The sequence below is a fragment of the Falco naumanni genome, chromosome 11 (genome assembly GCF_017639655.2).
Source record: "Falco naumanni isolate bFalNau1 chromosome 11, bFalNau1.pat, whole genome shotgun sequence".
Taxonomy (NCBI): Eukaryota; Metazoa; Chordata; class Aves; order Falconiformes; family Falconidae; genus Falco; species Falco naumanni.
The window spans coordinates 24148306-24161672 of record NC_054064.1 but is presented as its reverse complement, the minus strand read 5'-3'; the positions used below and the strand labels follow the sequence as shown (position 1 = coordinate 24161672).

General features: G+C 41.3%; 1 protein-coding gene across 2 annotated transcripts in view; it reads left to right on the top strand.

Annotated features, from left to right (window-relative positions):
• The window catches only part of EIF2B3 (eukaryotic translation initiation factor 2B subunit gamma), a 102131-nt gene that overhangs the window by 38110 nt on the left and 50654 nt on the right, over positions 1–13367 (top strand). The window contains exon 6 of one of the 2 annotated variants that reach the window (XM_040610421.1): positions 12096–12185. The exons of the other annotated variant lie outside the window; for it this stretch is intronic. Coding sequence (XP_040466355.1) covers positions 12096–12185 — 90 coding nt within the window. The remainder of the gene's footprint in view (positions 1–12095; positions 12186–13367) is intronic. 2 annotated transcript variants of the gene reach the window in all.

The following is a 13367-nucleotide window of genomic DNA, read 5'->3' as shown; positions in this document are numbered from 1 at the left end:
TTTTAGTGCTGAATGACCGCATGTTTTTGTGCACTGCTGTCACTTCTAGCTTCATTTCGAAAGGAGGGGTGATTCTTCTTGCCAGAAGTGGAACTGTTCTGCAGTATGGTTTGTACTTCCAGAAGTTCCTTCAGGGCTTCAGTTTGTATCTGATTTTTGGCTGGTTTGCAAGAATATATGATCCAATCGATCCAGTCACATTTTTTAATTGAAAACATACATAGTTTGTAGATATTAAAAAAGGATCATTTGCATGTAAGGAAGAGCCCATGAAAGCGTGTTTTGAGAATTCTTACCTGCACCTGGGCATAGAAAAAGTTTAGGAAACTATTTTGTATGTGTCAGTGGTGTATTTGTTTCTTTTTTATCAGTGTACGTCAGAGGTCTGAATACGAATAAAGCATGCTATGCAGGCTAATTAAATCAATGCCTCTGTGGAAGAACTTAGTTTCTGGAATTGCTGTTGTAAATCTGAGATGTAAACAAAAACCTAGTTATTTTTATATCATTTCCCTTTGCCTCGTATACGTGATTCTGGAAGTTGGAGAGTTATATGTTTATGCCTCTTTTTATAGCAGAATATTTGCGTGGCTGAATTTTTATTGAAGCATAATTCCTGGTTTCCTTAAAGCTGAGCAAGGCTACTGTACAGTGGGAACGCGCATTAATTTGTGTTGCTGTGAAAGGCTTTTCAATTTAAAGCTGTCAAGGCAGCAGATTGTCTTCAAGTGTTTCTTCATTAAGAGTTGTTTGCCACTTTTGCAGAGATGGCTGCTTTAGCCACAGCATGTAAATCAGGAGATTCACCTGAAAGAAGGATGTGCAAAGAACAGCATTTAGGCCATGGAATCTTACTGTCCCTCCTTCTCCTGCCCCTACATACCTGGCAATGATGCTGGTACCACGGCATTTTATTCTGTGTTATTTCACCTTTGTGCTGAGATGAGCAGTCTCCAGAGGCTCCTTTTATCTGAGGTTGGCTTTAGTTTGTTCTTTTTCGTTGGTTTGTAGCTTCCTGATAGACTATGAGCTCATTGTGCTGGTTCCTTTGAAACGTGGAATGCAAAGATGCTACCTGTCCTAAAAGTTTGAAGTCTAAATGGACTTTACTGTTATGGATATAGCCCTTGCTCCCACTAAATATGGAATTCCAGCTCTTCAGAATAAACCTATTTTCTAGTGAATTCAAATACACTAAAAATCTACTATTTGTGAGGAGTGCGGCTTCCGTGGTGTGAATAATCAGACTCAGTTCTTCTGTTGAAGTGCAAAAATTCCCTTTTGTTTATTAGCAAATTATTTTGAGAGCAGAGCCCAGAAGCATGGGACTTCTAGAAAGTAAACTAGTCTTTTAAAGCTTCCTGTTCGTTTTGGTTGTGCTTATTGCTCCTTACCTCTCTCTGATTTTTTTTTTTTTTTTTTTAACTATTCTCTGCAAAAGCGACCATTGTAGACTTGGCACTTTTTAATATTACTAATATAGTCTAGAGGGTTAGCACAGGTCTTTATAGTTACAGATGGTTTCTAATACATTTTTTTCTTTATAAACTAAGGGCAGGACTGTACACGAAATCTCTGTTATTGTATTTGTGCTTTGTACTCGTGTACTTGTTGACTGTTTTACAAGCCAGTAACGTAGTAGCCACAGGCTAGGAAGCTTGCCCAGAAATCTGGCATATTTAATTAGTGCTAGTAAACAAGCAGAGTTTCAAATTTAATTTTTCCTTCTTTAATTCCTATAAACCTCAAGCCATTTAAAACTTAATTTTGACACTAGTTTCGTTTATGCAGTTGGATAATACTGAAACAGTCCACAACCACAGACGGAATAGTCCCACTCTCTTCCAAGCAAAAAGGGAATAGAAGTTGTTTTGTTTTAATAGTATTTGAGGTTGCCGTAAAACTGTAAATTATAATCTTCAGGTCATCCACTACCCATTTTCTTTTTCTTTCTGTTAAACAAAGTGTTTTTAGATGAGGAAATTGTCCTACCATGGGTTTAGCCTTGTCAGGGAAGAGGATTGGATTTGTTGCCATTCTGGTCTTTGTAGAGAGCTGTTCTAAGAGCAAATTACGGAGGCATCTGACCTCTGTTACTTGCCATAGCCAGTTCATTGCTTCTGGGCTGTGAGGTTTCACTTGCTACCCCAGGTGGCATAAGCAACAGAAGGGTCAGTCGCTGTCTTCTCTCTTGCTTTTCAGTTTCAGCTTGTGAACAGTGGGGAGGATGGTTCTCTACTACTGCTTTTGCTATTAGGGACCACTGCAGTCTAGGCTACTGACATTTCTCCTATTTATTTAATTGCTGAAGCCACATTGTCTCCAGACAAGTAGTGTGCTGATGTCTCCTTATCACGGCAATATAATTTTGGCCAAAATCTCAACTTTGTAACTGCAGCCAAAAAAACCCCCAAAATCAAAAGATTAGTATTTAAATTTTAAAAGTACACAGAGGAGCAGTGTCTGGGCAGCTTTGCATTCAGGAACATGGAGGGGTTTGGGTTGGGTTTTTTTGTTTTTTTTTTTTTAAATGATCAGACTCCTGCTTATTATAAAGGCAGCTCCTACCTACTGTATGAAGAGAGTTAGCAGGTGCTGGGCTGTGCAGAGCAAGACTCTTGTTTCTGTGAAGTTTCTCAGTCAGCAGTAACCATCCCAGGGAAGGAAGTTAAACCTACTGCTAAGTACCATCTCACTGCGTTGAATCTGCCAGGATTGTCTTCTGTTCTCTGCAGTATTCCAATTGCCATATTATCACTGATCAAAAGGAGGGAAATTCCCTCTGGCCCAACCTTAAGCTGTTATTCAGACCCTAGTAGTGGGTGGAAGATGGAGAAAGATCTGGAAGTCCAGCTCTATCCTCAGTACAGTGTAGATTTTTGTTCAGTTGGGCTTAATTCTGTAGTGCTCCAACTTTAGCATCCTCCTGAAAGCATTTTAGGTGTAAGCTCAGTTTCTTATAGTAATATGAAGCAACAACTTCTGTTATAACTATTAACAAATCTGGAAATTTTAAATCATGAGTAATCTGGTCTAACCAGAAACTAATACGGTGTGGTTGTAACCACTGTAATTACTTGTTTAAAAAAAACCAACACAGATTGGGACTTTGGGTGGATGCTAAGCTACTCTTGTGGTAATGATAGATTTTTCTGTGTCTTGCCTTTTTTCCTGGTTTGGTTTTTTTTTCCCCCTGATACTTATGTTCATCCCATGGTGTTTCTAATGGTATTTTGTAAAATGCCAGTTAGCTATTAAAAGAACTAATCATAGTGTTCTTTGGGGTTGAAAAGACAAGATATGTCTGCAAAGTGGCTCCAGTCGGACTTTATTTCTTAGTTTTAAATTCTGCTGTCACTGTGCAAAAAGAATGCTACATGTTCTAATTTTAAGGCTTTGTTTTAATGAAGTTCTTATTTGATACCATCAAAATAATAGCTGATAAATGAAACAGTATAGGTTATTTTAAACTAGAAAAGAACATAAGTATCTCTCTATTTCTTGTGTGATGTTCCTGTTACTTGGGGTATTTTTTTGCTACAGAATTGGGCTGAGTCTAATGCTGATGATGTCCCGAGCCCTGACAGGGCTGAAATCCCCTGTCCTGAAATCTCGTGGCTCAAGGCTGATGTTGCCTTAGATCCAGGCTAGCATGCTTCTGAGGATGTATCTGAATACATGGGCTGAGTCATAACTTCAGTGTGGCCAAGTTAGGGAAACCCCTCTGTTTTTTCTGTAGGGAGGCAGGATTCGTCAAGTCTGACTGCTCATACCTTAGTGTAGTTTCCCCTAAAATTTATCTTTCTTCCATGTACCCAGTCAACATTGCCAAGATACAGAGCAGCTTGTGTGCTGGCAGTCACAGCCAGGCTCTCACTGCAGTGGCAGCAGTGCCAGGTTCTTTGCCCACTTTATTTTCTGCCTGAGATAAAGCTGTTTTCATTATCTGATTAAATATTTGATGCTTGCGGTTGTTGGGATCTCATCAGGGTGAAGTGTGGTTATTATGTTGCCAAATGCTAAAATGTTCAGGTTTCAGTCTACTTGAGATGTGAATAGATACAACTGTAAAAGTTTATTATGAATCAAAAGTGAGGCAGAAGCAGTATGTTCCAGGGATGGAAATCAAAAGGAAACAGGTCAAAGCATCAGCTGAGGAAGCTACAGACCCTCGAGGAGCAGGAGCCGAGTATAATTCACTTAAAGTAGATGAAGGAAACGAGCATTGTCAGACCTACTGTGGAAGACATCCTACATGGGCTGGATTTGGGTAGGGTTTGGTAATTTAAACCATTACACCTGAATTTTTCCCATCATTGGATTCAAAGCGCATGTCGTCTTGCTTTCTAGACTGTAGGTCCTGGGGGGAGCCAGATGCTGCCTTGTCTTAACACACACGTATTACTCGTCTCTCTCCCTCTCCTTCCTTCTAACCTTGATGACCTTCTACCAGACTCTTGTCAGGTTGTTATTTGTTCCCATGAAACGTAACTGTTTTGAATGCCAATATCTTCTAAAGAAAGGCTCACGTACATGCACCTTCTGTCATAAGAGCGCGTTTGCTTGTCCGGCAAAGATCCTAGCAAAGGCAAGTGAGTGATCAGGTATGGCCTATCCACAGTAACAGGCTTAAAGAGATATTTTTCATTTTAATAAACTGGTGGTACAGAAGTAGGTGATTTTCATGAGGTACCTGGAAGGCTGCTCACAACAGGAAACCCAAAGGTATGTGTGACAGCTCCAGTTTGTTGTACTTCTGGGCCCTGTAAAGTGAAAGGGAAACACAATGATTATTTTGACTTTGTTTTTTCCACTTCTGCTTTTACTTGCAGTTTAAAGTTGGGGTATGGAGGATTTGTTTTTGCCTGTGTGGTTTAGTAGTCCAAAGGTATGCCATTACCTTGAATTCCCAGATTTTGCAGATCATAGATTCTGAATAAAACCCACCTCACTTGGGAGGTGCAGAAGGTCTTTGGAGCCTCATCGAGCCAGGCTGCGATCAGCCAGTCACACTGCCAAGTACAGTTTTGTTTGCCTGAGTCTAAGCCAGTGACATAAAGAAATTGTGGCAGCCTTGCTGTGTTTAAGCTATATATTGCTAGTGACCTGCAGCTTTGACCTAGTATTCAGTTTCACTGTTTCCCATGCATTTACTGTAATTATTTGATTTAAGAAAATATATCATATGTCTACTGCGTAGCCCTTTGGGAACTGGTGTAGGAGGGATCAGCGGGAGCTGCTGATCTTCAGTAGCCTCTGGACAATCCTCCAGCCTCAATTGTTTGCTTAAAATTTGTTCCTCTTATATATTGTCATCCTTTCAGCCCTGGTGATTTTAGGGAACAATTATTTACTAAGGTGAGTTTTCACGAAGCAGGAAGCAAAATGAGCTGAAAATTGGAAATGATTAGGGTTTCCAGGTGCAGACTTTTTAGTTCTTTCTCCTTCTTTAGCAAAGAAAGCATTTCCCAAAGCTTGATTAAATCTCTTAAATCATAGTTTAGCCCAGCATGAGAAAAAGAAGCTCAAATACCAGATCTGAACCAAATGACTAAGCCATGTCCGTTGTGTTGGAATTGAATTGGTTATAGTGCACAATAATCTACTTTATTGTCATCCTGGCCTTAACTGTAGCATTAGATGATTACATTGAATGTGTATAATAATAAGGCTTACACTTTGTATATACTGCTTTAAATATTTTGGCAGACCATAGAAAGAACCTTTACGTGCAAGGCTTGATTAATCCTTTTCCTCTGTGTATAGAACAAGTAGCTGCCAGAGCTCAAGGGTAAAACCTATTAATAATGTCTCTGGCAGTCCCCGCCCTCCTTCACAGCGTATTCTCTTCTGTTCACACTGAGCTCCAGACTTATTATCATTTTCGGTCTCTCTCTTTTGCTTTCTCAGTTTCTACATAGCAATTGTGGTATTCTAGCAAACTTGAATCTAGTATCAAAGTGTCTAGTATAACATATTCGCATGAACTCTGTTTTTCCAGTGACAGGGAAGGAGAAGAGGGGCAGGGGCATTGTGGGGAGCCCAGCCCCTGTGTTATTTCCTACAGCTGTTAGCACTCGGTACGGTAGAGAAGACCCTTAGAACCACGTTTAGGGAAATGCTTTCCCCAGCAGCTGTGGCTGGTGTGCTCCCAGGGGATGCATGTGCATCCAGCGACATGGGAGTGCTCCTCCAGCTTGGGGTGGGTGAGGAGTCACTGCTGCTCTTGTTTTCCTATGGGGAAGCTGAAACAGGGCGAAGAAAAACATTTTATAGAAGGTCATGGGATAAGTGGGCTGCGCAGCCACTGGCACCCTCGCTGTTTAGTGTCGAAGTCAGGAGAGGTGTTAATGTTGAAGCACCGTGTTGATGCCAAGATAACGACTCTTGCTACGGGAGGTCTCACTGGCTTATTGTAAACCATTTCTGGCCTTGAACAAATATTAATCCTGAGTTCTGACTGCTAACCTATACTTTTTATACTAGAGAAAATGATTTAATCTTTGGCTTTCAATGAAAGTTGGTTCCTTTACCAAAAAGTTTTCAGCATGTTTTTGTCAGAAGTAGGTTCATAGTTTGTATTATAGTCTCATGGGTATATTAATAATATAATACAACAAAGAAAAATGGCATGCGATGAAGGTTTTGAATGAAAAATATTTATTATTCGGAAGGCTTTCAAGCAACTTGGGTCACTAGATCAATAAAACATTTTCATTTGGAAAGTACTTCCCATTCCTGCTGCAGCCTGGGGAAGCAGCAGCCAGGAGAGTGGGGGTGTGTGTGGCTACCAGAGCTGCCGGTGGGCAGCTGATTCAAGCTGCGAACCTGCCGTGTCCTCCCGTGCCAGGTCCTCCAGGGACCAAGTGACGTCTTTGAAAAGAAGGTCGTTACAGAACTGGAGGAAGGGAAGGAGTGAGGGGTGCCTCCGAGCTGGAAAGCGGGGTCAGGGCCGGCTTGAAATCTTGGGTGATTGCCTCCCTGTGCCCCTCTCCACTCCAGCTCGCCCATCACCGAGGTGTGCCTCGTAGCCAGAACCGAACCAGCCGTTTCCACCCGGGAAGCAGCATCGCCCAGCACACGCTGCCCGCCACCCCTACCGCCCGGGCGGCGGGAGGGGGCGGGGGCTGGGGGGGCCCGGCCAGCGCTGCTACAGCCGCGGCCGTTCAGCCCGGAGGTGGCAGCATTTCACTGGTGGGCAATGGAGCCCTGGGATACAGTGGGGACATTCATTTGGCTAAGTGCTTGGGGAGCTTTTTGGCCAAAAGTACTGTGTCTAAAAAAAAAATAAAAATAAAAATATTAAGGTCATAAGGTGTCCGGGATTTTTGAAGAGCCAATGTAACAGTGGTCTTTTATTAGTAGCGAGTTCACAGCCAAGAGCCGTCCCGTAAATGAGCAATGCGATTTAGGGATTATTTCCCGCCCCCCCCCCCCCCCCCCCCCTTAAAAGTAGGAATGCTTGAGACATTAAAGGTGATCTGGCAGCTTTTGCTGTAAGACTTCTCTTCGTGTTGATCTGTACACTGGCTTTGTATCCACACGAGAGCATCACCTCCGTGCACACAGTCAGGGGTCAGCACCGTGTGTTTGAACTGGATGGCACACTCGTCACACCAGAATACAGTTTGTAGTTTGGGGGATAGGAAGAATGCGGAAGACTGCTTGGCTACATGGACTATGTGAGCTATATGCAATTAATTAGGAAAGAAATGAGCATGGAATGCATAGTTTGCACTTAGCGTGCTGTTATTTATTTACTTATTTTGGAGGGATAGGGAGGAAGATGAACTAACACCCCATAAGCCCACAGTGGATGTAATTCGGATATCTGTTCAGGAGCCAGGTTAATAGCAGATATGATTGGACTTTTATTGTGTCATTGCTCAGATTAGCGTTAGAACATGGACAGCCCCAGGTCCCTGAGTTTATTTAAAGACCTTCATATTTTCCGTCAACAGCTGTATGAAGTTAAAGGGAAAGAGGCCATGGGATTTCTCTTTCTCAGCTAGTTTATTTGTGAGGTGGTGAGGTTAATGTGGCAATATCCCATGCTTAGTAGAGAGGCTTTTTGGCTTTAAGCATTGTGTGTGCTCCCTTCAGATTTATGATTTTGACCCCGGCCTGGCATTATCACACTGTCAGTGGGAGTGCAGGGCTGGTTTGAACCTCCAGCTCTTGGTGGTAACCTCTTTTAATTAGTTTACAGTTGAAACAATTGTCGTCTTTTTTGCCTTTAAACAAGGGAAGTTTGCTGTATCAGTGGTTGATTTCCCTGAGGGAGGAAATCCTGAGAGAGGTTATCAGGGAGAGAAAAGCTCTGGGCTCCACTTACAAAGCATTGCCATGTACGAGGCATGCATCAATCCTGTTAGTACTGCTTATTATTTCACAATGGCCCGTCAGGAATTACGGGCACGGACCTTTCGAAGGACTCTGGCAGACCTTTATGCACTCTCATCCCGAGTCAGGATTTTGTGGAATTATGTGCTAATAAAAGCTAATTTTACACATTAAATTGCATTCTTTGAAATTGGTCTTTTAATTGCTGATCTTTCCCTGACTTCTCCACAGATCTCTCTGAGCCTTCTCATTGTCGACTTTCTGCCAGGGAGCCCTCCGTGCCTCATCATTAGGGCTAAAATTTCCCATCACTTAACATAACACACGGAGTTTACAACTGGGAGCAGCCCCCTCCCTTACATGGGAGCACAGACAATAATAGACACTATAGTGGCAGCACCAATAGGAGTTTTACCATGTATTTTAATGACTTGTGCTTGATTACATTTGCTAGATTGAACCGAAGTTCATTTAGTAATTGGTATGATTCTTAGAGGGTTCACATTTGACAGTCCTTGCTCATTAAAAAGCTCCAACAATGGCTGTTAAACTTTCATCTCAATGGTGACCCTCTCAGATACATATCCAGTCTTTTTCTTTTGATAAACCACCCAACCCGGCATTCATTAACACTTAACCATCTGCAGCCAGCCCTTTCTAGTACCTTCTCCCTTGCTTTGATGATATTATTGAAAGCCTTCTGTATTATCTTCCTCAGAGTGATAAGTCTAGGTGCATCAGCTCTCAGCAAATGCGTTGTTTGTTATTTGATTCTCTGTATCAGCTGTTCCTTGCAACAGGCTTATTTTTCATATGTTGTAAAGATTAACTGATGGAGTGGGAGATCAGAGGCATGAGAAGAGAGCGTGGCTTTCGATATTAGTAACCAGATGCTCATTTGAAATGGTGATGGAGTTTGCTGTTATCTGTTAGATTATTTGGCTCCTTTGCTTTTACCTGAAGATAACTGTTTTAAGCAGTAGTCAATGAAAATTAGCATCATCTTTAGTGGCTTGCTATGATAGAGTGCTCTTATCAGTCTGGTTTAGTGTGGCTATTCTCTCCTTAAATCTGGTTTACAGAAATCGCAGCTTTGTTTATGCATGTGCCCAAACTTGCCTGTTTGACCTTTGAAGCTGTGATTATAATATTAATCTATGGGACTATTCTGTTGCAAATCACTTAGGTGGTCTGTATTTCAGAGGATTTTCATTGGGGGACCTCCCTCTTGTCCAGCATGATGTTCTGTTATTGTTAGTATATTCTACATTGAAAGCTAACTCGGAGTGGCATTTCAGTACATCTTGTCTGGCTGGGGGTTTTTTTGGGGGGTGGGGCGGTTTTGTGTGTGTGATGGAGCTGCAGCTAGGATAGCACTGTGCTACTGCCTGTCCACTTGCACTGATTTTGTATAACTTTCTTACAAAGTTGCTTAGCTACAGAAAAACTTGGTACAATACTTGCGTGCAGACACAAACTTCAGCCCACAAATCCTCGGTGTCCTGCGGTGTAGCTAAATAGTGTTATTCCAGTTTGCAGGTGGGGAGACTGTATGTGTGAAAGCTGCACAGACACTGGCAACAGAACCAGCATTTATTGAGGAGTTCCTGTTTTACACTCTTCTACTTGACGTCTAGTCCTTGCAGCCTTCCCGGCCTTGTGTTTAAGGAGGGGTGTGACAGATCTTGAATAGAGAGAGAACTTGGCATTCTGGCACTAAAGAAACTGTGTCCTATTTGTCATCTTCAAGTTAAGAATTGGGTTTTTTTTCCTTCTGTTTTTCCCTCTCCTTCCCATGTTGCATCCCTTTCTATTTTTTTTATATTTCTTGCTTTGTTACATTGTTTTGTTCATTTTCCCAGCTTTCCTTCCTGCTCTATTTCTTTCCATTTGTCTCTCACCCATTTCAATAAACTGTTATATTCATTATATAAATACAAGGGAGCCCTTTTTCTCAGAGTAGATATGAAAATTCTCCTTCATAAATACACAAAATGTGGAAACCATCCCCAGGATGCAGAGCAGGAGGGAGTCTGCTGACTTCCAACTGCAAGACCTCATTAAAATTAGTGGATTCCCTATCCTCTTTGCATAAGGAACATTGCTATTTGGGCTGACTTCCACAGCAACATCTGGGCCACTGATAACATCAGTACTGGAGCATTGCTAGGTGAGCTCATGTTTTGTTAATGAAGTAATCTACTGAAAGTGCATATATCATTTTTTAGTACCACATACTTTACTGCAGAGTGTTGTACTACTATTATAGGAGCTTTCCTTTGCAAGTGGGACTTAAAGAATTTCTTTAAAGTTAATAATATGCTTAACTTGCATTGAATGGCATGCTTAAGAAATGCCACTGAAATTATAAAATGTTAAGATTTAAGTACTCTGGTAGTTCAATGCATTATTTGAGAAATACACTGGAAAATGGCTTACTAGAACACCTGATAGTCTCCTTTGGTGTTGCCAAATATTCGGTGTGCTAGTATGGGGGGGCAGGGGGAGAGATGTGTGCCCTAGTTGTGAGTGATCCCTCTGCTGAGCTCACTAAATAATAAAAGTGATCATGATCACAACCATCTGACTAGCATGTTCTGAGCTAGGCGAACAGAAGTTGGATGGAATATACTGGTGAGATATGTTCATTCAAACTTCATTACGAAATCCAGGCATCAAGGAAGGAAAAATGAAAATGGAGACAATTTCAGGTGTGAATTAAAATTTGTCTCGTTACAAAGCCTCTGGACTGTGAGTACAGTTACAGATTTCTTGAACAGCCCAGTGTATTCCCTGACCATTGTGTTTTGCCTTTTTTAATTTGCAAGCTAAATATTCTTGTGGCTTTTCTGCCCTGAGACCTGGTGGTGACTGTTCAGGCAGCCAGAACACACTCAAATGAGGCTACAGGTGCGTGGAAGGGAAAGTAATATTGGCATAAAATAACTAGCTACTTTGAGAAAGGTTCCAAAAAGGGTTTCCACTAAGAGCAGAGAATGCATAAAGAGAAGTAATAGAAGTAATCAATGAGTTTTTATGATTTAAAACTTTGTTCTTAAAATATTGAAGCTATTGAAGGTTTCTGAATTTCTGAAATATTAACCTGCCACTGGTCTGAAAGGGAAGAATTCCCTGTTTGCCATTGTTTGGCTAATGATGAGCAGGAATTTCACTGGTCTTTTCCACCTTACTGGGCTGGATAGGCAAACGCTTTGTAATTGAGCTTTGGCATTCATTTGTAATGTGTGGTGTAGGAAAGGTGAGCAGACCCCATCTCCTTCCCCTATTACCCTCCAGGAAGTGTTGGAAAAAATACAGTAGCGTTGTTGTGTTTGCTAGCAGAACATGCACAGCCTTGCATATTAAGGCAGGCACTTAGCCAGCAGCTTTGAATTATTGTACCCTGACACTACCCACTGTAACTTTTAGCACTCTGGGCCCATTACTTTGGCTTCCTGCCCAGTAATGTGCAATTTCCACTTACATAAGAAGATGTAGCAGGAGTAATGACTCCTTGGAGGAGGTGTTTTCTTTCGCAGCAAATCAGCCCAGGGCCAGCAGGTGTAAGTTTATAGACACAGTCCAATAATGGCAGCCTGCACTGTTCTCTGTTAATCCAACAGTTGATGGAAAGGAACAGATCTGCCTTTGCATAGTTTTCACTATCCACTGCTTTAATTGCGAAGTCAAACTCTTGTAAATGGCCACACAAAGCTAAGCTCCATGATTTTTCTTTTTTTTTTCTTTTACAGGCACCCCAGAATGCACATCAGAACAGGGCTGATGGATGCTCATCTCTACTGTCTGAAGAAATATGTGGTAGACTTCCTTGTAGAAAACAAGTAAGAAACCAAGCAATACACATGGTAGTAGCAGGAGTTTGCATAGACATATGGTTCATACCAGAGCTTTTAAAGGAAGATTTGTTTCATTAAATTGGCAAGTGTGAAACAGAAATGTGAAAGAAACCAGTTTTCAAAATGCTTTAACTACTCTAAAAGGAATGCCAAGCATTATGTGTGAGTTTCTTATTCAGACCTTTTTTAAATTTAAAAAAAAAAAAAAAATGGAATTATCTAATAACAGGATAAGTGAAAGCCAAAATTTTTGCCTCTTTTCTGCATCCCTTTTTTTCTGAATGTATCTGTGTTTTTTGGCTGTTCATTTCACCAGGGCTCCCCCATTGTTAGGGCTGTGAATACATTTCTGACCTTTGATTTTCCCCACCACAGTCTGTTTTGGCCTTTGCAATCACCTTTTCTCTCCCCCTTCACATCCACCATCACTGCAGGTGGGCTATCTCTGTAGCATCCTATGTTTTTAGCTTGTGATGTTCCTCTGTCAAAACTCTGAGACCACCCACTGAGAGTAAGAAAAACATCCATTTATGGAAGTGGAGAAAGATCTTAGCTATAATATTTCATGAAACAGATGAAAAAAAACCCCTGTTTATCTTTAAAAAACAAACAAATGAACAACTCCCCTCACAGTAAGTAGTTCAGTTTTGGAAAGATGTCCTGTTCCTAGACTTTTTTTAGTTCTCTCATAGCCATTACATATATTGAGTGCTCACTGAGTTCTCAAGAGTGTTTCTCCCCTTTTAAGTGAGATGAGAGATAAAGGGACTAAGTGTAGTGTTCATAGGACTTTTTATTAGCAAATTAACTGACATGTGAAAAAACATTGAAGGGGGAAGGATTTGTGTTAGTCTGGACCATATACAAATCTGGTGATGCAGCTGGATACATGATTGAAGGAGCTCTTCCAGAATAAGGTTCTGTGAGTAAGTTAAAATTAAGTGGAAAATCTGTGTTAACCCCCAGGGCAATTTCTTACCATGCATAAGAACAAAGCTTATCCGATACTTTGACTGGCACGTGGGGGCATTGTGCAAGTCATTTTAGTTCCCATTTGTGTATGGGAACATGTCTGAAAGGTAAGAAAGCTTCAGGAGCAGCAGATGCTTTAATCTGAAATAAACCACTTATTCAGTGTATTTTAGAAAGTTGGTGACAGTTTGGACT